Source organism: Podarcis filfolensis, assembly GCF_964270895.1.
Source record: "Podarcis filfolensis genome assembly, chromosome: 1".
Lineage (NCBI taxonomy): Eukaryota > Metazoa > Chordata > Lepidosauria > Squamata > Lacertidae > Podarcis > Podarcis filfolensis.
Genome location: NC_139604.1, coordinates 87521864 through 87549027, shown reverse-complemented (window position 1 = coordinate 87549027; position 27164 = coordinate 87521864). Strand labels below are relative to the sequence as shown.

The 27164-nt window shown below is 39.9% G+C and overlaps 1 protein-coding gene across 2 annotated transcripts in view; it reads right to left on the bottom strand.

The window, feature by feature from the left end:
* The window catches only part of FUT8 (fucosyltransferase 8), an 84517-nt gene that overhangs the window by 41967 nt on the left and 15386 nt on the right, over window positions 1-27164 (bottom strand). For both annotated transcript variants that reach the window (XM_083604724.1, XM_083604723.1), the window contains exons 2-4: window positions 12799-13212; window positions 6187-6302; window positions 5923-6088 (exon numbers count right to left, since the gene is read on the bottom strand). In XM_083604724.1, coding sequence (XP_083460850.1) covers window positions 5923-6088; window positions 6187-6302; window positions 12799-13001 — 485 coding nt within the window. In that variant the 5' untranslated portion in view covers window positions 13002-13212. The remainder of the gene's footprint in view (window positions 1-5922; window positions 6089-6186; window positions 6303-12798; window positions 13213-27164) is intronic.

Genomic DNA, 27164 nt, shown 5'->3' with positions numbered 1-27164 from the left:
CAATCCATTTTGGGGGGGAGGTGACAGACAAAAAACTATGGTTGTGTATAATTATACCCAGAGTTCATAGCTTAGTTAAAAACTACTTGATCGTCACACAAGAAATTGTACCCTAACTAGTATCCATACATTTGTTTCAAGAACAACCAAAAAAGCACTGAAGATGCATACAATCTGTATGATAAATGAACAGTTAGAATGGCTGCTCCACCGTAATGAAAGTTCCTTCTCAGCAGGCTTACAAATTCTGAACACATTTTAGAAGTGCTGCAGGTTCTTACTATTTGGGCTAAGATAGGACTGGGAACCTTTGGCCCTCCAGATGTTGAAGTACAACTCCATTCTGCCCTAGCAAGCAAGGCCAATTGCTAGGGAGTATAGGAAGTGTAGTTCGGCAACACCTGAAAGGCCACAGGTTCCTCACACCTGTGCTAGACCTTAGCCAACTAGTAATAGACCCCAAAGACCACAAAATTATATCTAAAGCCTCGCCCTTTCCCCCCTAAGCAGTTTCAGAGGGTGCCTTCTTTGCCTTTACTTAGGGATTATTCATGGCTCTCCCATTCTTACAGAATGCAAAGAAGGGGTAAAGGTGTGGATACAGACCTGGCTATATTTATTACCTATTTGTTCCAGACAAATTCATGTTTGTTACAGATAAGTAACAGGAAAATATCTCCAGTGATTGTATACTTTTCCTGCCCTTGCATAAATAAATAAATTACTGGCAGCTGGTCAAATCAACATCCACTCCCTCAAAAAAAATCTCAGTGAAATTCTCTATCATCATGATAGGCTGGGCTGTGCAGTGCTGAGAATAACTTTGAGCACAATATGTCTATGTGCTACTTGCCATGTACCAACATGAATGGCATTGGAGTGCATGTCGGAGAATGCCTGATGTGAACTTCACCTGAGCTAAGCCCAGGACAAACACTCTCAATGGGTTAAGGACAGATTCAACTAGGCTTGCACGAAAACTCAGCAGGGCAGCTGCCTGGGATTCAAGAGATAGCTGTGAATTGTCAACAGACTAATATTGCCAAATCCCAGAATGCAAAGAATACATCCTGAAGGAGAATGGCAGAGGAAGGAAAAACAGAATCAAAGCTTAAAGTGACACACAGAGGTCCTATGGTGATGGCAGCAACAATGTTCTCTAAACTTTCCTGGCTAACAATATCCAGAATTACTCAACAGGACTCCCACAAATCTTTGCCATATCCTGCAACTGCATTCCCAACATCTCATAGTATATTGTATCAAATCCAAAATACGAACAGGGCACAATGTTCCCTATCACTATTTTAGTGGAGGATCAATAATTGCCCAATAAATACAGTTATAAGGTAAAATCAGCATGTCAAAGGCTCAATAAACCATAAGACCCTGAGTGCAACTGAATAGGAATTCATGGTCAGTATCAGCTTTCATGGACTTACATAATCTACTCAAGCAGCCGCATAATCTTCATTATAGGGTATTTTTAAAATCACATTAGGTAAACAAATTAGATGCAATTGGTCTGTTCAATTATTAGAGAATCTCAAGTTATTTTAGGACTAAATAGTACCTGCCCCCCCCCCAAATTTGTCTGCTATAATCTTAATGCATGATCCATCTCAGGTTCAGCAAGCCTTTTGCATGCAGAGAATGGCACTGGGCTTAGGGCTCTGGTTGCCTTAGTAAATGCAAACCTCAGGAGACAGAACTATAGTTCAATGGTAGCGCACATACTTTGTATTCAAAAGGTCTCATATTCAATGCCTGGCACCACCAATTAAAAGAATCAGATAACAAGTGACGGGTAGGAGGGATGGAAATGTACTCTGCCAGAAATACTAGGCAACGACCAGAAGTTAAGATTAAACTGGGTAGATGGACATGGTCTGACATGGTATGAGACAGTTTCCAATGATCTCAATGTGCCAGGCCATTATTTAGATATGCCCAGGGGGGTGTTAAATATGTGTTAGTGTGTAAGTGAAAGTAAGTGGAGATAAATTGCACCTTAGTCTACAAAATTTAGAACAGGTTTGACATCTAAACATTTGCACTGCAAATAAGCGTTTAGCTGTACTTGCTTTCACTTTATACTGAATGAAACAAATAAATCTTTAGTAAAAGCAGGGATTATTGTGTTTAATATATATAACATATAACATTAAGGTCATCAACATCGGTAGCAAGTATTTTCACCAACTCAGAAATCCAATCTGCATCTGGAGCCAATCACATACATCTGCAAAACATCATAGAAGTATCAGCTTTACAGAAATGACCAGGGTTGTAAATAATGATCCACATGCTATTAACTTTAATGCCAGATCTAGATCAGGCAAATTTAATATGTTCTTGTTGTCAAGGTAAGTGTACAGTTACTGAACATTCAGGTAAACAAATTAATCCAGTTAGAACGCAAGACTGGCAAAAAATATATCATTTTCAGTATTACAGCCGACTTAGATTTGGTTTTATAGCTTATGAGATTTTTGCACCTTGGCAGTTATTCTCATGATGAAATATACACCCATACAGACCACCTCTTTAACAGTAAACATATCCAAAGAAATCAATTTAGTATAAGGCAACAAATTATATAGCTTTATTTTGTATAACTTTTAACAGGCCAAAGAGGAAATTCCTTAGTGTAGTCTCATGAGGCTACCAAAATTTTTGTTATGTAAAATTAAGTTCTCAAGTTTAATTGCAAATATCATTTTCTATTATTCTCTCTATGTTCCAGAACCAGTCATATATATAAAGATTGCTAAATGAAAATATAGGTGCCCAAGCCACCAATATTAGAGGAAACATACAAAGTTGAGGAACATGTGGTTCCAAAAAAAGGAGTATGACCTTCAGAGTCACGGCTGATTAAGACATCTAATATGCAAGATTCTAAGCAAAGCCCATATATTCAAAAAATAAAAGCATCCCTATAGTAACCCCTTCATAACAACAACAACAACAAACTGGTCTGGTGGACAATGCCTCAGTCGAGGAGCTCACAATGAAAACATATCTCTCCACTGTCTATGGAGGCACACTGCTTGGAGGGATGACAATAATCCTCAACAGACATTTACTGAATTTTGCAGTACAGAATGGTATGCTAAAACACAATCCTAAACACCCACTATAGTAAGCTTGCAACTTATGTGGCGGTTACGTCCCATGGATCATAACTAAAGACAAAAGCACATATTTGCAAGACTTGCACTGGCAAGGGCAGAAGGTGGGAGAGTATCTATTTTCTCCTCCATTTTGCTTTTAAATTTTTTTACCTCCCATTGCAAAACTACAGGGCTGTGAGGTTTCCCTTGCTTGTCAGGGGAATGCTGAGGGAACAATAGGACTTTAGATCCCAAGGATCCAGTGTCCCCCCATAACAGCCTTCCAGCATGCCACTTTCGTTCTCCTACCTGGAACATCAACAGTGAAGGAGCAATGGCAGCATAGCTTTTCATCATGCACAGGGGCCTCAGGGGGGCATCCCTCCCATAGGCTGAGAGAGAAAGTCACAAATATCCAAGAATGCCCCAGATGCCCTCTCAGACAGTTTAGAACTGCTCCCTTAATTCAGAGTTCAGCTCTATTTAATCCCATACCTTGGTTCTTAAAATCAGCTAATGGAATGGTTTGGATGCTTCTGATTACAAACATTTGCCCTAGGGCTTACTGGTGAAGAGCGGGTAGTAATAATAATAGTAGTAGTAGTAAGGAAGACACTACATGGGGCAATACTTTTAAAAATAGATGCTGAAAGAAAGAAGAGACACCATCACAACTTTATGCTCTAGTTTCTCTTTATTTTTTACATTTAGAGTTTCTGCATTCATGGCTGGCAATATGGTATTTTATAGTATGACTTTTGTAGAAAGGGTTTGAGAAAGTTTTGTGTCACACACACAGAAAAACCTGGGTGCTGTCAACTAAAGGTCTGAAACAATGACTTGAATCCTAACAAGAGCAAGCAGTATCCTGCTTGCAGAGGACACTTAATAAAAAAATAATAATAAAATAATATTATTATTTGTACCCCACCCATATCACTGGGTTGCCCTAGCCACTCTGGGCAGCTTCCAGCATATATAATTTTTTAAAAAAAACTTCCCTATACAGGGCTGCCTTCAGATGTCTCCTAAAGGTTGTATACTTATCTCATTCATATCTGAGGTGGGCACCACTACCAAGAAGGCCCCTCTGCCTGCTTCTCTGTAACTTCACTTCTCACAGTGAAGGCCTTTGGTGCTGGATCTCAGTGTCCGAGCTGAATGATGGGGGTGGAGATGGTCCTTCAGGTATACAGGGCCAAGGCTATATAGGTCTTTAAAGGTCAGCACCAACACTTTGTATTGTGCTCTTAATGGGAGCCAATGTAGCTATTTCAGGACTGATTTTATACGATCCCGGCGGCTGCTCCCAGTCACCAGTCTTGTTGATTAGTTGTAGTTTCCAAGTCACCTTCAAAGGTAGCCCCACACTGAGCACATTGAAGTGCAGTCCAATTAAGACTTAACCAGGGCATGTACCACTCTGGCAAGACTGAGCAGGCTGGTAGGGTCTCAGCCAGCATACCAGATGGAGCTGGTAGACAGTCACCCTGGACACAGAATTAACCTGCACCTTTATCGACAGGTGTGAATCCAAGATGACTCCCAGGCTGTGCACCTAGTCCTTCAGGGGCACAGTTACTTCATTCAGGACCAGGTATTCCCCCACACCAACCCCACCCACGTCCCGCAGAAACAGAACTTCTGTTTTGTGAGGATTCAACTTCAATCCGTTAGCTGCCATCCATCCTCCAACTGCCTCCAGACAATCACACAGGACACTTGCCTTCTCCTTCCCACTGAAGCCCCCTGTACCTCCCAAAAATCTGATTTCATTGTTCAAGGGACCCATCTACATCCATGGGGTATAATTCACAGTGAGTACCCTTGAGCCAACCTGCTTCTACTATGAAACCCACTGAGTGTCTACAGTCAATTTCCATGTTGCCTGTGAAGGACAATGTTAACCACTAGGGCTGGGCAACATCTGATTTTCAACATCGGTGATATCTGATTTTCAACATCGTGATATATCACCAGCTAAACATTGCAATATAGTGATATATCACAATGTCTAAAACATGAAAGGTGGACTTTAAGATTGCGCTGGTGGTGGGGAGAAGAGCAGCTATGGAGATCCGCAGGTCGAGGGTAGAGATGGGGCAAATGAGAGAAGGAGCAGACAGCCTTGGAGATCTTGGGGGTGGTGCGGTGGAGATGGGGCATACGAGGGAAGGAGTGGGCAGCCTTGGAGATCTCTGGGGTGGCGGAATGGAAATGGGCTTGTGGGCAAAGGAGCAGGCAGCCTTGGAGATCTCAGGGATAGGGGTAAAGATGGGCATATGGTCAAAGGAGCAGGGGCAACCAAGGCGAAAAAGCAGCTGGTCAACTAAGCAAGGAAAGTGGGGCACAAGGAGGAAAAGAAGGCGCTGGGCAGTTAAGTGCCTGACAGCTGGCTGAGGTGAATCACGCAAAGCAGCCAGAGCAGAGAGAGGGTAAAAGGTAAAGGGACCCCTCTGGGGTTGCGGCGCTCATCTCGCTTTATTGGCCGAGGGAGCCGGCGTACAGCTTCCGGGTCATGTGGCCAGCATGACTAAGCCGCTTCTGGCAAACCAGAGCAGCACACGGAAAGAGAGAGGGTACATCACAGTTATTGCAAGGTGCCAAGGCCATCAGCAGGAATGAAGAGGAGAAAGGGAGCCAAAAGGGAAGACAGACAGCCAACCAGAGGGAACCAGCTCCAAGGGAGACCAGTCGGTCTGGCACCTCCTGCTATCTTCAGATTCCTGAGATCTATGGATGAAGGGTGGTATACAAATTAAATAATAATAGCACAGCAAAACTCAGCAGTAGTTGTTATTAGTACCTTTCATGATTACCCAAGTCAGATACAAGTTCATCAATATGCCTTTGGAGTTCACTTCCTTCCAATATTTTAAGTTTCTTCAATTCGCTCTGGAGAAAAAACCAAAGCTCCTTGGCTCCATTTTCAATCCGCCTCCTCAATATTTCATGATCTTTTCCTAAGCCCACTAAAAAAAAAGGAAAAGGTACAGAATTGTCAACATTAGTTTTCCTCTAGACAGAAAATGCATTTGTAGAATTATGAACAAAATAGTTATATACAAACCATCTCCTGTTTGTTGCTTATAGTTTTCTATCTGTTCTTTGGCCTTTATTAGCTGTTCTTCTAAAGCATGAACTCTTCCTGCAGCAGGGCCCTGATCAATAGGACCTTCTGGTATCCTACAGCAAAATTGAAAGAATGCATCAAATAAGTTTGATTAGTGTTACATGCTTTTTGAAAGGATATTCTTGATAATGGACTAGAAAAAATGTGTAGTTTTGTGTTGTGAGTGGCTTTGTCTTTTGTTACAAAACTTAAACAAAAATATAAAAAACCTATGTTATACTCAGAGTAAACCCACTGAAATTAATGAGCCTAACTTAATCATGTTTATTAATTTTAGTGGGTCTGCTCTGAGTGAAACTTAGTTGAGTAACAACCCCAATTTCAGCTTATGAGCATTTGGCTCAGGAAGGAAGAGATGGGACTATTCTGCTCTCAATCATAGGTGTAGAGATTATTCTGTTTGGAAGGTTGGTTGTTAAATAAATCATGACACAGTGTAGTATGTTATGCGTTGTTGTTCATCTGAGGTTGTATTTCCCTAATTTTAAGACCTACTAAGGAACAGATGATTGCTGTTATGTCTTCATATGTGAAACACAAAATTCAAATAGGGTGCACTTTCTTTTTCCCATGACTGCAGATCTGTTGCCTGGTATATGCTGTACAATTTTAAATTAACCTTATACTGCCACAGTTAACTGCTGTAACTTGGAATTGCCTGGGTGCACCAACCAAAAGAAGAATATGGGTAAGGTCTGCTTTAAAGCGAGATACCCCAGACCTTTTTTTTTCCTTCACAAGTTTTTCGTGTGTTTTTTTAAAAAAAGAAATACAATACTGATGCAAAATCCTTCCTCAAAAGTAGAGGTGGACATTGTACATCTCACAAGGTACTTCCAAAAGTAGGGGGTCAGGAATCTGGATTTCTCCCATACTTGATTTTCAATTAAAAGATATACTAAGTGACCCGAATGTAAGATTTATCTTCCTCAAAGTCTGTTGGCTAACTCTTGGCTGATATTATGCTCTATTTATGTGCGTAATACCCAACAAGAACAATTTCTGGATGAAACTTTTTACATTGCTGCTGCACTCATTTACACACTGAGGTGAAGTGGTGATAGATAGTGATTTAAATCTTGTATTCAATGATTATTTTGATAAAAGCAGAACATCTCACCTATCACAAAACCCATGTAAACAGTCTTTTTAAAAATATCCTACATATTACATAAACCCAATTACTTTGATGCTTTGCACATAGCCAATCCAGAACTAAGAAACTATACGCATATGTCAGCAAGATACTAAATTATGCCAGATTGGATTATTTATCTCAGGTTCGTAACTCATGAGATTGGTCTTCTTAATATCTCAGACCATACCCTGTTATCACCAGAATTCAATGGGGAGTGCACAGACCTAAAACCTTATGTGGGAAATTAGACCCGTGTGTGTGTGTGTGTGTGTGTGTGTGTGTGTGTGTGTGTATTTACTAGAGAGAAACTTCTTCAAGCAGAGATTTTCAACCAGTGTGCCATGGAACCCTGGGGTGCCTTGAATAATTGTCAAGGGTGCTGCAGGCAAAACTGGCCTCCATCCCTCTTTCCTTCCTTCCCTCCTCTGATGCCCTCTTGTGTCTCTGCCTCCCAAAGGCTTGCATGGTTGTTTGTTGCAGCAGCTCTGGCTACAAACTCCCCAGATGAATGGTGCCTCTAGGGCTGACCAAGGGGTGCTGGTTGCCAGGATCTGAGGCAGCCTCAGAGTAAGCATGCATGTGGGTGAGGGAGTCCAGCAAGCCAGTCCACCAGCCCTTGCTGTTGGGAATGGATGGACACAAGTGAGAGGTTGGGCGGGCGGGCAGGCCAGCAGGTGCCACACTGGCCTTTCTTGTGCTTGCTGTGTGAAAAGCTTGCCTGGGAGCTGAGTGCCCAGCGCTGAAAGGGAGCTTTTCCGCCATGCAGGCCTGGCAGCACCCACTGCTGCCACTGCTGCTTCCCAAGGTCAGCAAGCTGCTGGACTTGCGTTCACCCTTGGACATTCTCCATTGGGCCACTAAGGCTGGGGGTATCCTCTTTCCAGGCCACTGTGGAGCAGTGTGAGAAGGCACCTCTCTTTGGGGAGGGAGGCGCAGCTGCTGTCTGGAGGACTTCCAAGGAGAGAAAAAATGGAACACTCCACAAGGGAGGGGTTTTTGAAAAGGGTTGAGGGTTTGCGGCTCTGCAGGCAAGGACATAACTGAGCTGCTGGGGCTCAGAGCACATTTCCCCACAGGGGTCAAGGGAGCCATGGCTCAAAAAAAGTTGAAAACCTCTGCCTTAAAGGGATTCCTGATTTTTTTAAGTTTAATGGTACAGTCATACCTCGGGTTACGAATGCTGTGGGTTGCGCGTTTTCAGGTTGTGGACTGCGCCAAACCCGGAAGTACCAGAGCAGGTTACTTCCAGGTTTTGGCACTCGCGCATGCGCAGAAGCACAAAATGACATCATGCGCAAGCGCAGAAGCCACGAATCGCATCACGCATGTGCGCAGATGCAGTGCTTCAGGCTGCAAACGCTGTGGGCACAGATCACGTTCGCAACCAGAGTGTACAGAAAACTTTTTTAAAAAAGAGCAGAACCTAGATCTCCTTAAATCCCACAGGTACTTATTCCCTTCAGAAGATAAAGCCATATTATTAAGAATTCAACAACAAAAATTCTGCCCTCCTGGTGAAACAAGTACATATAGCAAGCAAAATGAGTAATGCACTGTTAAAAGGCGAAAGGTGGGGGGGGGGACCTATAGACAAAAAGACATTTTGGAGGAATTAAATATATATATATACAAAACTCTATGACATTGAACCATTGGATTCCCAAATCTTCACAAAACTCCTAGGGAAAAAAGATAATTCCAAGATTTAACCAGACTCACCAGGATTCATTAGATCAATCTTTTACTCTAGCAGAAATCCAAAATGGGATCAAAAATATGAAGCTCCACAATGATTCTGGTCCCAGCAGATTCATTAGCCTTCCCTTCTGAAATTGTTTATTGACATACAGAATAGAGGCCAAATTCCTTAAACTATTTCATTGATAAATGTGGATGCTTAATTATTTACAGGCATATTGGCCAGTAGGCTTTCAAAAATTTTACCCAACTATGGATTCATAAGGCAAAGATCCACAGGCCTTCCCTATTATAGAAGGGTTCTCAATACAATTTTTGGAGTCAATCACATCCAGAACCTACTGTTCTCCTGATGCTGAACACAGTCAAAGCATTTGATTGTTTAAATAGGCAATATCTCTACGTTCCTTTGGTATTAGCGCGTCTTGGGTTGATATGCTTGATGCTCAGGAAAACCAGCTCATAGTATTGTTTAAAGATAACCTGAAGGAGGGGAAGAATACTGCTCTGAACTCCTTGGAGAAAGGACAGGATAAAATGCAATAAAATGAAGCCACAAGCATTAAAATCAAGAGAATACATATTTAAAAGCATGATCTTTTCGATCATATTGTAAAAATATCTAAATGTAACACTAGATTTAACATATAATGGGCACAATGCAGAAAGCTAAATGGCAGAGGAAAAACTACTGCTTGTGCAAGCTAGTCATGTAAAAGCTATATGCCAAATTAGTGGCATGAAACATTTGCATGCAGAACTTTCTCTATAATTATCCTGATTTTCTAAAATCTTGTACAGATTACGTGTGTTATGCAGAAAGCTACTCTTGAATTAAAGAGTGTTTCTTCATGTGGAAAAATATCACTGGGTAGTGGCTAGTACAGAAATGTTAAATTAATTTGTCTCTTTTGTAAGCACTTGAAGAAAAACTTTATTCCTTCTCTGCATAGAGATACAAGATTTCCATAAATTTTAAAGCTATGAAAATATATCACTTTTCACTTTTTATGGGGGGGGAGCCTTTTAGATTTGACTTTCTTATCAAAGCCAAACAACATTATTGCTTTAGATTCATAAAAACATCATTTGTAACTAATATTTTACATATTTATAAAATGTACAGAGCTACTTGCTTTTAAGCAGTTCCAAATTAAATCAAATGTCGCCCTAGCCCCAAGCAATGAATACCTAGTTTGGCACTCTCATGAAGATGGCAGTACCCTCTGCAGAAATGAATCTTAGATCTGAGTGGTGCATTAGGTCTGAAGTATATACATAGGAACCGTCATTCTCTAATGCTATATGGCATTGTCTTACATAAAGTATTTCCACCACATATGGAGTGGAGAATAGCTTTCCTTTTTTATAAAAATAAATAAATCACTAATTTCAAAAAGTTTTTCACATTTCCTTCAGTGGTGCCCCACTGAATTAAAAGCATTCTTGGGGGAAAACAGAAACTACGAACACACACACACACACACACACACACACACTTTTTACATCTCTATTCCTGTCCCCCATCACGTCTAAGATATTAGGGCTAAGGTACATGTTATGTACAGCTATATGGCTTTTCTGTTACCAGTGAAAGCAGCTGCAGACAAACAGGGAAGGACTTTGAACAGACTAATGGATGGAAAAGATGGCATGGAGTAGCCCCTCCCCCCCCATTCCTCTGCTCATTTAAGACACCTGCAGCTATTTTCCCCAGGACACTGCCCTTGGGGACAAGAACCATGAACTAGAAATCTAGTCCTGCTCTTACTCAGACTCATAGTACTAGTAATATACCATCAGGGCTGATGGGGGGTGTGGCAATATATTCTAAGTAGTGCTATCCCCAAAAACACCTCTTTTGTGGGGAAATTCCTGTTGCAAACCCTGCTTTGGGCAGTGAGGTATGTCATATATGACAACAAGAAAAAATGGTCTCATGGAAACTAAATGCTGAATATTGCCAGCTGAGTCTGTGGCTGAACTGAAGCAGTAGTCAGTGGCAGTGCCTGGATAGCTAAATGCAGGAGTTGAGTAGTTTTTACCACTGAGGTGCTCTAATCTCCAAGATGCCTGGGTGAGGGGCAGAGGAAAGCAGCATATAGTAGCATCATAGCCACATGGAGACTACTGCTGCAACTCCCAGTCATTTCATTTTAAAGGTGATCCAATCCATCTCCTGCATAGCAGGGTCCTGAGGACAGCTATGATGCTTTTAAAAAATGCAGTCCCCTCTCCCCAACACTTTCTTTTTTAAATCTAAAGCAAGCCACCACTCACTGAAAATTCTTGGGAAAATTTTCTCCTTTCCACAGATACACTCTGAAACTCAGTCCACAGCTGGGTTCAGCTGAAGATGAGCCCTACCATCAAAACTGAGCTAAAAATCTAATATTTAACTAGAAAGTGAGAGAAGTATCAGACTGTTCAGTCTTCTGTTGCAACACAATTCAGCCCCCAGCAGAATACTATCATCTGCGTGCAACCTTCAACTGACAGGAATCATCCTCATTTGAGAAAAGCAATCATGCAACACTTTATGCTGCAGGGTTGTTTTTCTTGCCAGGATACTAAATGTCTTCGGGGACCCTCAGAAAAACTACCATTCCCTTTTTACTTATAAAACCCAAGTGTCTACACATTTACAAATCCTTACAATAGATCCCATTTCTATGGATATCCATTTTGGAGTGGACATTTGAAGTTCTTCACAACCTGCTTACTATTTTACCAACATGAAAAAATCATTGTTCATTGCATGTTGGGCTACCTCATATAGTTGAGGTTGGGCTACCTCAACTATATATATTTCAATTCCATTTATTAACATGTTCAGGTTCTTTTACAGGTCCTGATGGACTAAGTAGGCAGAGTAAAAAAGTTATTTATTACTACCCTTTCTGTTCCATATGTTAGCCAAGTACATGACCATGAGACAATGACTACTAAACATGGCATTTCCCACTTCTAAAGAGTCCAACATTTGTATCTAGCAGGTATGGGGAATAAAACCAGGTGTCTCTTATATCCCAGTCTCTTACCCTTCTGTACTGGCTTAAGGAAAGGACCTTGGTACTGAAAAATCAGTATCGCTCAGGATGATTCAAACGTTAAGCTGGGGTGGGGGCAAAAACCTGTACTGAGTCTCCAAGCCATAATAACTGGAAGATAATCTAACAGAACTATTTCTTCAAGTAAAAGGAAGGTAAGCAAGTATGCTGGGGAATACAGACTATCATAAATTGTTGATTAGAGGGAGATAAAGCCCCAAGGATGCCTATTCAGAGCTTATCTGAAGCCCAGGGCAGGACTCTTGTTAGAATAAAGTTATAAACTCAAGCAAAAAAGTAGCCAGTGCTTAGCCCTCCGAGGCCCAGTGCAAGTGTACCCAGCTGTGCCCCTCCTCTCCATGGGCCTGGCCCTAAGTGCTGGAGAAAGTTAGAATTATGGGTTACAGTTTTTACCTGAGATTACTGGATCTTAAAAGGAACATTAAATTTGCACTATCCCCAAACTTTCACCATCAGCTTCCACAAATATAGTACAAACAGCCAACTACTATACCACCACACAAACATAGCACCCTGATGTCTCCTTCAACCTCAGAAAAGACACATGCCAGGACAAAAAAGTATTTTGTCCTTTACATTAACACAGAGAAAATGCAACTTCGGTACAGTATACCAACATTGAGAAAGTTTTTATCAACTTACCTGAGAGACTCTGCCATTCGTCGTAAGTCTTCATTTTGCTGTTTTAATCGTTCAAGTTTTGCTAATATCTTTGATAGTTCACGACTAGAATGGTCTGGGTGTTCATTGTCTCGTACTAAGTGTCCGCCTATGTAAAACAGCAAGGTCCCCCAAGCAAAAAGGATGAGCATAATCCAACGCCAGGAGCCAGTCCATGGCCGCATTTTCAGAAGTTCTATCCACTACCAAATAGTTTTTGTTCACAAAGCAAACATTGTAACTCCTCAATCAGTACAAAGATTCCAAGGTTTCTGTGTCTTTGATTCACCACATTGTGCTTCTCACAGCATTGCTCCAACAGTAAAACTTTAAAACAATTATCACTGAAGATGCACAATCCAAGTTCTAATGTCACAGATGTTTTGTTTTTATAGTCTGTGGGAAAAGAAACAAAATGAAGTTACATTTTGTGATTTAAAGCTAGTAACATATATTGAAGTAAAGCTTAAATGAGTTGGTGTTGAATTTCAAGTCAGTTAATAGCATTATAATGTTTCAGCAACTTGCAAAGGAATAGTCTCGAAGCAACTGCATGTATAGAAATGACAAAAAACACTAAAAAGTAGCACATTTGTTTACACAGTGCTGTTTTGAACTTTAGAAAACTGCAACTAAATCGTAAGAGACCTTATGCAGCAGATTTGGATTTATTCTTTCTTGCAAGACAATACACTTGTAAGTGGAATGGATAGTACTTATAGCACATAATATATTTTCTTCTCTTTGAGCAAACTTGCTAGCAACTTCAGAAGTTTAAGTTCTCTTATACTGGTCTTGATGCCTTGCTTCTGCCATGCTGCTAACAAAAGAAGCCACGCATTGGCTTTTTGAGGCATTTGAACTGAGGCTAGGGGCTTGCTTCACTCCAAACCATTCATAAACAGAAGCCACAGTTTGTCCTCATTCACATTAAACCATAGTTTATTTTGAAAATGAACCAAGTCAATAACATCATCTTATTGCAGAAGAGCCCTTGTAAAAATCAGGGTAAAAGAGCAAGATAAAGGTGACATCCATTCCAAAGATTTTCTTCCACTTCCACAAGAGCTGTGATTCACAGAAGCATAACAACTGGTATAATTAACTACCCACACCCCCTGCAAAAACCAAAACCAAGGGTAATCAATAACCAGGGCCTGAAAAAGAAGGACCCTCTAGACCCAGTTATCATGCAACTTTGAACCAGTATGCACAATCATTTGCAGGAGTTCTCTGTTAAAAGTCCTGCATTCAAATGCCTAGCACTATGGCATTACAGCAGTAGTCTGTGTTGTAATTCTGATTGACTATCCTTCATTGTTTTTCTGCAGCACTATCCATATAATTCACATGCAGGACAATAATGGCCTCCATGTTCCATTACATCCTCAGTTGAGAGGCCCACTACATCAGCCAGAATCTTAAAATAGACAATCTGCACTATGTATTTCACAGCCTCACTCTAGTCATACACGCATACACAGTATTAAATCAGAGTCTCGATGTGTTAAGTATGTAGTAACTTCCCACTTCTTTGTCTACCTTATATTTCACCTCCTGTAGTTTAACTCCCAATGCTTTTTGGCACTGTGTGAGCTTTCACTAGCCCCTTACACAGGCAGTCATGGAATAGTAGCAGCTTTTTTCCTTCTACTTACCATTTTTGGAATGGAAGTCTAAACAGATAAAGGAAGGTGGTTAATGCTTAGCAAGACGTACTTAGGTCACTAAGCTGGCTATAACCCCAGAAAACAGACGTAAGCAACAGATCACACTAAAAAGGAGAAATCATTTTTTCTTGATACAATAAAATGTTAATCGACTAAAAACATAGCATTTCAGAATTACAATCTTTCTTTAGTTCTGAAAGCACACCACTACTGTTATTATCTTGCATTTTTATGCTGTGAACTACCCTGAGATCGACAGAGGAAGGGCAGATACAAATTTAATTTAATAAACAAACAAAAACAAAAACATTAATGTTTAAAAGTAAATGAAAGCATTATACTTGCTTTCAGTAACAACTTTGCAAAATTTTAAAAAAGATGTAGCCAGAATGAATCCATGTGTCAAGCAACTACAGCAAAACATTTGCTGCCTCCGAGGTTGCCACCACAGTGCAATTTTGTAAGACCTGGGGCTCGGAACTCACACCAAGTAATTCAAAACTCCTGTGTTTTTATTTTGAGATCTACTTTCTTACTAAAACCACAAGCTCTTATTAGGACATAAATATATAGTTGCTTTGGAGAACAGTTGGTGAATGTTCTCTTAGAATTCAAAATTCTATGATAAAAAATCCATATTGTATCCATGATATCCTGTTGCAAAATTATTTGGTGCTTTAAAATCGAAGCAAAGCATAAAACTTTCCACTTCGAATTTGAAGTAATTTAAACAAGGAAGAATCTAGAACATAAAATGTATTCATTCCAGCATTAAGAATTAAGCATTGAGCAGCATGCTACAAACACAAAATCATAATTAAAATGATATTACACACACTTGTATAAAATCATTAAAATAGTTGACAGGAAACCCTTATACAAGTGATGTCATACTGGACAAAGCAACAATAGCTACTACCTATATCAGTATGTCAAACCAACCTACAATGTCAGATTCAGTTTGCAGTTTTCCTGCATGGCCACTTGGGGACACTGTGATACCACACATTCAGCTGGGTGCCTCCCCCATCACCACCCATCCTAGCATAAGATGCAGCAAGAGAATGATGTCACGTGCTTATTTATTCAAAGCTTTCGTGCCAGTGTTTTACTTCATCATCCAGCCAAAGCCTGTAACCAAACGCCCCACTCCCTACATGGCAATTTATTAATTTCTGTAGTTACTATTCCTGAGATGGCAACCTACCCACCCTTTTACTTCTCAGGCACAATACAAGCTAAATAATTTGGGCTCTTAGGAGACCAACTCTTCATACATATCAGCACTATCTCTATAGGCAACCAAGCAAAGCCTTGACATGCTCCTTCAAGGCACAATTAACAGAGTGGTGTTATCTGCCTCTATACCCTTGTTTTGTAATCCCTTCCACAGAGATCCGCCCAGACACAAATGGAATTCTCCCAGAAGCAAGTGAGACTAGACCTGTGTTCAAACTCCTGCTCAGATATGCAGTTCATCTTTGTGGAACAAGACTCTCTCTATTCCGCACTTACTATGTTAATATTTTATATAGTTCTCACGAGTCTCACAAGCTGCTCTGAGCTCCTTGGAGGGGGGGAAAAGTTCTTGTTAATAAATGCAAGGAGGAGTAAAAGCTAATCTACGCATACAGATCAAGCAGTGTGCATTTTCTTGGATTATGCCACTTGGACTAGTCTGAATGCCTGAATGCTTATAGGAGGCAAGGGGGAGAGAAACTACTCCCTGCATGCATATACAACTGAGAAAGCTAGCCTATAACCCTTCTCTCAAACTTGCGGGCTTTCTACATGCAAAAAATACTTTCCTCAGAGAGCATTTATACATGTGGCTTTATTATTTATTTAATTTATATATTTCCATTCTATCCCATGGGCTCAGAGGGGGTTATGTCAATTCTTCTAAATGCTAACCCCTCTCCACAGCGGCTCACAATCAAGGATTCTATTTGTCTATATTCATCTTTATAACTGTTAAGAAAGTAATTGATTCCAATATCCAAGGTACTGACAGAAATGCTCAGAAATGATCCACTTCATTTGCTTTCATGTTATTGTTATTGTTATTTATTTATTAAATTTATATATCACCCTATACCCGCAGGTCTCATCTATAATCCCGCATGCTCCTACTACAGGGGGCGGGGGCAAGAAGAGTATGAAAATGCGGCATTTTAACCATTCACTTAACCATTCACTTATGTCATTTTAAGTGAATGGCATTTTAACCATTCACTTATGTCAATGAAGTTTACTTAATAGCCAGCACCGAACAATTCAAGCCATGCAAAGAACAGAACAATGGCCTGCTTAAGTTTTCTTGTTCTCTCTGAACTAGGCAAACTTTCCAGAGCAACATTTAGTACTGTTGAAATCCAAGATATGGACATTTGCAATTCAAGACGTCATGAAAGTAATTACAAAAAAGCCCAAAAAAACCATTTTATCATATTTCCACTACTGAGAAGGCCTTCTGTCTGGTTCCCTATAACCTCACTTCTCATAGTGAGAGAACCTCCAAAAGACCCTCAGTGCTGAACCTCAGTGTCTGGGCTAAACGATGTGGGTAGAGGTCCTCCTTCAGGTATACAGGGCAGGAGATAGAAATAACAAGAAAAAGGGTACAGCCAAGCATAGCCTAATACAAATAATATCTACTCTGCAAGAATTTTAGATGACCATGTGAGCAATATTCTAAACTTCATAAATATAGAAAGCCTTGTCAGTCATTAGTTTTAGTAAGAATGCCGTATAGGTAATAATCACAAAGTTATAATTAATTCTGCTGAAATTAAAACTAAATCAGTGCACTTTAAAATTCTCTTACTTATTTCCTGAAAATAGGAAAGTGACATTATATGTGGGGCAGGGACTACTTCTCTTTGATCCAGCTGTGAATTTAACAGCTTAATAATATGATAATTAGAGTCAATTCTGTGAACAGCAACAACTAATTGTTGTGCAACTCATATACTGAATAGGCACAGATTTGGTGGAAATTTAATATTTCATGGGTTAAGGTATACATTTTCCAAAAAAACATTACTTAAGCATTTATTTCATGTCCATCTTCTATGCAAATAAGAGTAACCTGCTTTGGACAATTTAAGTTTGCATCAGAAATTTAACTAATGTCCAATAAAATGTCCTAGGGAATAATTTGATTTAACATCTTTATTCTTATGTCCCGTCATCCAGATTAGAGAGATTGTTTCAGAGTTATTCACTAACATTTTTTGTTTTAACCACTCAAAATCACTCTGACATCAGCAAATCCGGCCACCTCATTGCTTACCCCTTACTCTAGGCCATTTATGCCAGTTAAAAAGCATTGGCTCTAATACAAGTCCTCCTAGGAAGATCCCACATCTTATGCAGTGTTCGAAATTCCCCATGCGCCAAGCACATTTTGCTATTGGTGTGGGTCCAATTGCGACTATACGATTTCTGGGTGCCAGATTGGTGACTGACCTCTCCATCAAGTCAGCTGACTCGCATGCAATCCTCCATCATCACATCAAGGAAATTAAGCACAGGGATGAGTACATATATAGTTGTCTGTGCTGCAGCCTTTCCACACGCCACCCAAATGGAACTCACAAAGTACAGTTAAAAAACCTCTGCCTTAGTCCATAATTAATATCATTTCCATTTCTACTTTGTGTGCTTCTCCTTCTTGAATACTGAGACAAATGAACTGCTGTTAGAGCAAGATATAGTCAAGTAATGTAGTTGAGCTAATAGAATCATAGGATTGTAACATTGGAAGGAATCCTGGGGATCATTTAGCCCAAATCCCTGGCAAGTAGAAATTCTGTTGTGGCGACCGTAACCATAAGGTTTAAGGAGCCATTTGATGCCTAGTTTATATATCTGAGTTTCTGACACAGGTTACATCCCTCCATTAAAAAAACTGTCTGTTTATTCCTCCTTGCACCTTCTTGTTCTTTACCAACTCATAAAAGGAAGTCTCATCTTATTCCATGACTGCTAAGTTTGCTCAGCAACCTTTGTTGAAAAGTTGTAATAACTTTTTTGAAACTCCAGGTAAATACCAGATTATACCTATACATGTGCTTGTTCACACACTCAAAAAAACAAGCTTAGTGAGACAGAATTTAACTTTGCCCTGTTAATTCTTTTCCAGCAAGACTTGTTCTTCTATATACTCAACAATTTTATCTTTTCATAATGTGTCCGACCAAGTTACCAAGAACAGACACTCACATAATTGGCTTTTAAAGGGGGGAGGAGAGAAAGAATTGTACAGTAGGAAGGGACCACAAGGGTCATACAGTCCAAACCCCTGCAATGCAATAATCTTTTTGCCCAACGTGGGGATCTGGGAACTTTAAAAAAATGGTGGCAAATTAGCTGCAGTTCTCTGGGAAAGAGACCGTTCTCAGTGGCATGTTATGCATTTTTGTTAGAAGATCAGCAATTTCACATTAGATTTCTTTAAGAATTGTAAGATGGGTACCATCTGGACTTGGTGATTTGTCATTTTCAATTTGTCAATAAAGTCTAGAACTTACTCCCTAGTTTGTTCTTGGCTTACCACTCATAACTTGTTTGGGAGAAACAAGCCATGAACTCATATTTAAACATGACAAGTCAGACTCTGGCCTGATTCATTTGCAGCACAGCAGCAGCAGGAATAAAATAGGAGTGCCACAGGAACGTCAAAACAGTGTGTACCAAATTGTCTTAAGTTATTGTTTAATGTGGAATGTTCTCCCCAGGTGCCATCTGGTGATATCTCTATCAAGTTTTAGGCACCAGGCAAATAACTTTCTCTTTACCTGGACTTCTGGTCCTTATGAAAGTGGTATTGTGGCCTCTTCTGGTGGGGCTGGACTTTTTGCCCTGCCTTTTGTTTAGCTGTATTTTAAGCCTCTTAATTTGTATTGTTGTCTTTTACTTTTGTTCTCAAATGGTTTTAAGTCGCTTTGGATTACTTTTTAAGAAAAGTGACTAACTAATACTGATGGTACCATGATTTGCAACTTGGGCCATTATATGGGCACACCGTGACCAGTTTTCCATCACCCAAGCTGCAGTGCTGGCTCAGAATAGCTCTAAATCAGGTCTACAATATCAAGTATTTCAAAAATGTCCAGGCCAACACTACTGTGTGTGAAATATTCAGCAAACACTTCTAGCTTCAGTATTTTACTGTATAGGATTTAGTGTGCATATCCATAGGAAAATGTGATATATGAACATACATATAAGCTCTATTGAATGGCTCTATTAAAAACAGGCTTAAACATAAGCATAGCAAATCAAACCTATAATACAACTTTTTCTTCTTCTTTTGTAGTTCTTGCCCAATATTCAAATAGCATTTGAAAATCCTTTTAATGAAAAGAAAACAAATTCATTTTCTTATGGAAAAATGGAATTTTAATAATCAATGCTATCAGTGGCTATGAGTCATGATAGCATATATATTTTCTTTAATATCAGTGTCAGTATAACACTGATTACCAGTTGTTATGGGGATATACTACTTGTTGGGTTAATGTGCTCTTGTGGGCTTCCCGCAAGCATCTGGTTGGCTGCTGTGGGGACTGAATGTTGAACTGGATGGGCCTTTGGGCTGATCTAATAGTGTTTTTCTTGTTTTCTTCTACTTAACCTTTGACAATTCTGTACAAATCAGTCAACAGGTGAAGGATAGGTAGCAGCTTTCCCAGGGACAATATGCACCAAAATAGAAACTCAGTCAAAGCAAGTGGTGACCACCATTACTTAAAGGAACTCTGTATTGATTCAAAGTCTATGTTGCAGCTCCCAACAAGACTGCCCAGCTTTCTACTCTAATGCTCAAAGGACCCTGGAATATAAGGATCTTAATGCAAGGACACCCCCATAGTGACAGAGTCCAAGAGTGTTGAAGTAACATATGTGAAGCCTGACTGGCACACTGCAGAGTTAAGTCCTTAGAGCAGCTGCTGTCCACAGTTGGAACATTCTCTCTTCTGCTGAATATAAGGACAATGTGCAAATCTAAATTGTAAAGTTTACCTCTGGGAACCAAGTGACTAACAAATCTAATAAACAATAACAACAATGCATTCCAGCAGTTCAACACCCAAAAGCCTTTTTATATACAATATCACCAGTTGGGTAGAGGGGCCTGCTAATACTGCCTTAGATTTCCACCAGGCAGCCAGTGCAACTATACTCAATATAATTTTAAGAATGGCGCTCATTTTACCTAACAAGCAAAACAACAACCCTAGTTATGTCCTCTCTCTCTCTCCAGGTGTTTTGTTGTTGTTGTTTTGCATTCTCACATGCAAGTACTTTCCCCCCACTTGTATGACTGAATGATTCTGCAGGTATTCAGTTTGAAATTTCACCCTGTTTGTAGTATTGTATTGTATTATGTTTATGATAATGCTTCATATTAGTATAATCATTTCAGATACAGTCATACATCATGTTGCGTCCGCTTCAGGTTACGTGTTTTTGTCTTGCGTCCCGCAGCAACCCGGAAGTACCAGAACGGGTTACTTCCAGGTTTTGCCACTCACACATGCGCAGAAGCTCTAAATCGTACCACACACATGCACAGACGCAGCACTTTGGCTTGCATCAGTTCCGTGTTATGGTCGGGCCTCCGGAACGGATCCCGTCCATAACATGAGGTTCCACTGTATTTGACACACTTAACTGTTATAAGGAACAGTTACTTTGCTCTCAACATAATGTTCTCTTTTAGAGGGTCAGTTTATAATTCCCTTTGCAAAACAGAGGCAAAACTGATCAAGACACAGGAAACACAAGTGCCTGTAGGCTTTCCCCAGTGGGGTAAATAGCAATCTCTGGGAGCGATTTAGATTAAGGAAATTGTTAACTCCACCTTTCACAATATTGCAGCCATAATCTAATGGGGGTGTGGGATGCAACAACTACTCTTAGCTAAAAATAGAAACAGTAAGGGATATCTCATCCATTTTGGCCCACATAGAGGCTGTTGTATAAACTCAGTATCACATCCCCACCACCAGCAAGCTCATGCACACTTTGTTTTACAAAGCCAAAGTGTGTGCAGCCTTTCAAAGAGCAAATCCCTCCAGGGGAAAACAAACAATCCAAACCAGCTATATGTTTAAAGCAAAAGCAGGTTTCTTCTTTAATCCAATGCATACATCCTTGTTCACTATTGTATAAAGAAGTTGTGACAGAAAATAATTCAGAGCAATTTCTACAAACAGAAATTGGCTGGTAAATGCAACCTATCCCATAAGTTTTATATATCTTTAACTAATCTGTTAAGAGTTTGAGTTTCAGAAGACAATGCCAACAAAGGATATGTTTACTTGATCAAGTTTATGCTCTACTTAAAACTAGTGTTTAGTAAATTGCTTGAGGAAAAAAACCTCCTGAAAAGGGTTCTAATGGATGCTATAGTTATTAACTTGCATTGTTACTGAAAGGCACTTCAGATTTCTTTTAAGAAAATAGCAAACTACAAAATGAGCTCAAGTCAGCAGCCAGAAAGCAGCACAGCACTGCATGTGCTATTACAGTTCATATAAACTGTGCATATGCTGAATTACACCATCAAGCTTTTTAAAAAAATGAAAACCTAGCTGCTGATAAGGCAAAATGAAACAAACAAAAGCTTCTGGTTATAACAAGATGATGGCACTGAGTGCAAAATGAAATGCACTGCATTAGAATTCATCTTTAAAAGCAGTTTACACATTTTTTTTCAAGAGTTAAAATCAGTTTGAAACCTTAACTGGACATTAAGCATCTTCAACTTGTATACTAATGTCATACAAGATCTCATTCTCCAAGGGAGTTATCAAATTACAAAATAAATAGAATCTCATATAAGAATGTCAAAAGGGCAAGTTTAACCAAAGTCCTCACTTTGCTCAGCCAGACATATATGGTCCACTCCACCCTAGCAGCAGCACCTGGCATAATCAGAAAAATAACAAGGCTCTAACAAGGAGCACACTGAATTTGCAGTCAACAGGTGATGATCCCACCCAAACTGACACATTCTTTTTTCCTTCTAATAGTCAGTATTAAAAGCAGCATCAAACAGCAATGGTCTAGTTTTCCTGCCTGCAACTCCTTGCAGTTGCCATTGTGAAATAAAATGTTGCCATTGTGAAATAAAATAAAAATCTGTGCTTTCAATATTCAGAGTCAGGTTGTACTATTTTTATGCACTAAGCAGAAGTCAAAAATTCTGGTCACCCTCCATTAGTTGCATACATTTAAAAAAATTTCTTCAGTTTGTATCAGTTACCATTTAAAACTAAATCATGGATCAGTATTTCATGCTCAAACACTCCAGTCTCTACACATTTATTTCATCCTTCCACTCCTTCCTCCCCTCACATGCTCTGAACATGTCCTAGTTTGTGGTAACCCATAGTTTGAAATTACATCCAAAATTAAACTAGTTGTGCCTATCCTGCCAACCAAGTTAGGGAGAGCACATATTCCCATGGTGCAAAAAAATTAAAATAAAATCACAGAATAGATACAAAGAGTGCACATATATACATACATATCTACTTTCCTCTCTAAAATACTGATAAACATCAACTGTAAAAAGATTAGGCCTGTGCACCGGATTTGTCTAAATTCTGAACCAAATCAGGCCTGTCCAAGCAGATTTATATCCTGTTTGGATTGGGTAAAAGCAGGTAAAATTACAGCGTGGATCCAGTTTTCCCCCAAATAGGTTCATACAGATTTCTACAGATTTATAGCTCAAAGGAATATCTCAGAAAACCAGACAGTGTCTCTCCAACACCATACAAGGAGAATGCTAGAGTGAGGAGAAGAGTAAGGGGTAGGGGAGCAGCTGCAATTGCTAAGCAGCTTGGGAGGTGTAACCTAGTGGGTTTACACAAAACTTTTGTATTATTAACCAGTCAGCCAAAATTAATGTGCATGTTAGCCAGAATTCTGACTTCAGAATTACTACTGCTCTTGCAGTTGCTACCCACAGTGATTATTATTAAATAGTATTTTGATTTTCCCTTCACTCATGGCTACTGCTTGCAATCTGCCCTCAATATGGCAGGATCTTTTTTAAGAAAAAGGAGGGGTAGTAAACTGTAAAGATGGCAAACATGAAGATCCCTGGAACTACCCACCTCCAATTGAACATGTTAATCATTTCTATAGGAGCTAAGATATCTTCAAATTCCATGTCCCTATGTATATTTTTATCTCTATGCTGCTGCTTGCTTATAATAGTCAGATCCTTACACCAGTGCCTCATATCTCAAACCTATTTTAAAACAAAAACCTCAGCATTCTGGAATGGGGCAAATACACATCCATGGGAAATGGTGTGACTGAGCACTCGTAGTCCATTCTTTTAAAAAATCTTTTTAGGAAAAAGCTAAATTTAAAGGTGGCTCTGATAAAATCATAGCGCTATTGATCCAAAATTTGGCAGGATTAATCCCCTCTATAAGAGCTACCATGTCCCCAAAGTTCATGCCCCTGTGTCAAAAACAAGAAAGGTATGGTTATTTTCCTTTCACTATACAGGTCAATGAGATTTCTGGCAATTTGCAAAATTCAGATTCACAATGGTCCTAGAATGGTTAAAACCAGATTGTGCCCAATCTAGATTCACAAATTGGAGCTGCAAATTGTAACAGGGTGTCCATCCACAGCCCTAAAAGAAGATCTGGCTCCTGCTTGCTTTCATTCGAAAAGGAAACAGTTTATACATGTGTTCATTCATATCCAATGTGATACACATTTATGTGTACTATGGCACTGACACTTGAGTAAAAGTAACTACATAAGCCCCCAGACTCTAGCTCTACATGCATGGCTGGCTGATATATTTTTTTAGTGTGCTACACAGGACAGGCAAGGATATTGCATTAAGGTTAACATTTAGTCACACAGTCCCCCACATCATTGCAGAAAATTCTAGGTGTATTATTAGTTTACACAAAGAAACAATCTCACTGGAAATGATGTGCAATTCAAGACACGCACAATTGAAAGTGGATGCCCTCAAGTTGTTCCACCTCTGCTGACTACTTATTTCCATCAATATGAAGACTTAAAGTTTACCCATGAACGGAGTCAAAAGAGTTCTTCCAGTTCTACTCATGTTGAAACTGAAATTTTGATGTGCTTATGAAGAACAGTCTTCTTAAGGAGGGGAAGTGGTCAAAAACAACGATCACTTTTTTAAATGCCAGAAAACAGAGACTGATAAAACACAACAGTGAATTATAATCATGTGTTCATGCTGAATATCCCCTGCACTTGTGCTCAAATACTGCTGAAGAAGGTCATACCATCTCTAACGTCACAATTCTTTAACACTGGAGTGGAAAACTAGCAAGCACTCAACAGCTGACTTTTTGCTCCCCATCACTGTACATACTTATATGATGGATTCTAAACGGCAGGATTTGATATTTTCTGTACTGATTACTATACTAGCACTTGATCATTCTAATTTTGCCCTTAGGAAATAATTTTGTATAATACTTATTCCTGAGGGACACACATACAAAGTCTAATGAAAGGATGAATTAAATAAAAAACGTTGAAATTTGATTTCTCAAGTTATGAAATTCAAATATCTTAAGAAAACTGAGACTGATTGAGAGACAATTAAAATATTTTATCAGATCTTATGTATAAACAATGACCACTTCTTTCAGTATAAGTGAATGATATTTTAAACAAGAGACAAGGGAGGCTGCTTACCACAAAGGTTTAGTATGGAGGAAGCACCACCAGAGTCCTGGAGAAATGTAAAACAGCCAGGAGTTAATGGTCATATATATGGTTGGGAGGGGGAGCAGAAATACCAGGTATGGCAGGCGGTTCATGGTTTCACATCTTAATAAGAAACTGAGAATGGCAGGAAGTGTCAAAAAGAAAGAGAGTATCCAACTTCAGTCTGTGAAGGAAGTATTCCCTGGCTGGTGGTGGGACAAACTGCAAAGGGGCCAAGAATTAGCTTGATACCAGCTCTCCAAGTCCTCTCCCATCCCCTGGGAAAGGAACTTGTAGCTACCTGCTAAGTTATAAGCTTTTCAAAGGTACCATCTATTCAGAATTCCCTATGGAGGCATGTAGAAGAAAAACAGAGTTGTTTACTTCTTAGTGTTCTTCCAGTGTTTCTTTCTGCAGTCACACATATCAAAGCAAGAAATGGAGAAGAATCTTCTGAAAAGCATTGAAGGAGATACAACAGTCTATTATATTGGCCTACAGAGACCAATATAATAGGAGGATCCTCAAACTAGAACTTCAGTATAGCTTTCCCTGTAACCCATAAGCACCAGAAAATTTTGCTAATCTTTTTTGTTGTTGTTGTTTTTTATAGCTCTCAATATAGCTCTCCCTGTAACCCATAAACACCAGCAAATTTTGCTAATCTGTTTTTGTTTTTTAAGTTGAGTCCTGAGTGAAGGGCAGCAAGATGCAGTCTTACTCCCAAGTCTACATTATGCTTTCAACAGAGCTTGCATCACTGGAAAAGAAATTAGTACAGCCAATATTCAGGAAGTCGAAACTTTAAAAAGCTCTACTTTCAAAGCTCTTTCCATAACCAACCATTACCATTTAGGAAATATGTTTTCATCTACTAACACTTCACCCAGTTATCAGCCCAAAGTCATTTTCTAAAGCACATATATGCACTTGAAGAAGAAGCCTTCCCTGGAATCCGCATGGTTGCCTCCCCTTACCACGCTACCTGCTGAAATTAAGTTTTGAAAGAAGGGTTGCAGATAGGCAGTAGGGCTGGGCTGGGCGATAACAGGTTTTCAATATTGCGATATATCACCAGCTAAATATAGTGATATATTGATATATCACAATATCTTAAATAAGGAAGGAAATACACAGAGGCAAACAAGACAATGCTACTACTTAAGGGTCTAAAACTGATAAATGATATTACCAATCACCTCATGGTCAGTTTCAGCAAGCCAAAATGCATCCAAATTAGACTTCTACCATATGGTGGTATTCAGGGCAATCCAAAGTACGGTGATGAGTCATAGCGAATACAAATAATCTGGGACTGCCAGCAAGCCTCTTAGGTGGCAGAAGCGGCAGCAGCCTGGTGGTGGCAGAATCAACAATGGTGGGGGAGGGGGGCAGAAGCAGCCTGGCAGCAGTAGCACAATAATCAGCAGCCTGGAAAGCCTTGCCATGGTAGTGGGCAGTTGTGGCAGTGGCAGCAGCCTTCAAGGCCTTGTTGTGGTGGCAGCAGTAGCGACGGCCTGCAAGGTCCTGCAGTGACAGCAGGAGACAAGTGACAGAAGCAGAAGTGGACTGCAAGTTAGATGCTACAGGATCTACCACCAGCTCCCACTGCTGCCAGGACGACTTGCAAGCCACTGCCACTTCTTGCCACCACAGTGAGGCCTTGCAAACCCCAATGCTTGTGTCATCACAAGGCCTCACAGGCTGCCACTACTATTGCCACCATCTTTCATTGCCACCACAAGACCTCGCAGGATGCCGCTACTGCCATCACCTACCACTGCATCCACAAGGCCCTGCAGGCTGCCGCTGTTACTGCCACCATGTCCCCTGTGGCAGGGGCATTTTAAAAGTTCTGTACAGTCATACCTCGGGTTGAATGTGCTTCAGGATGAGCGCGTTCGAGTTGTGCTCCGTGGCAACCCGGAAGTAACAGAG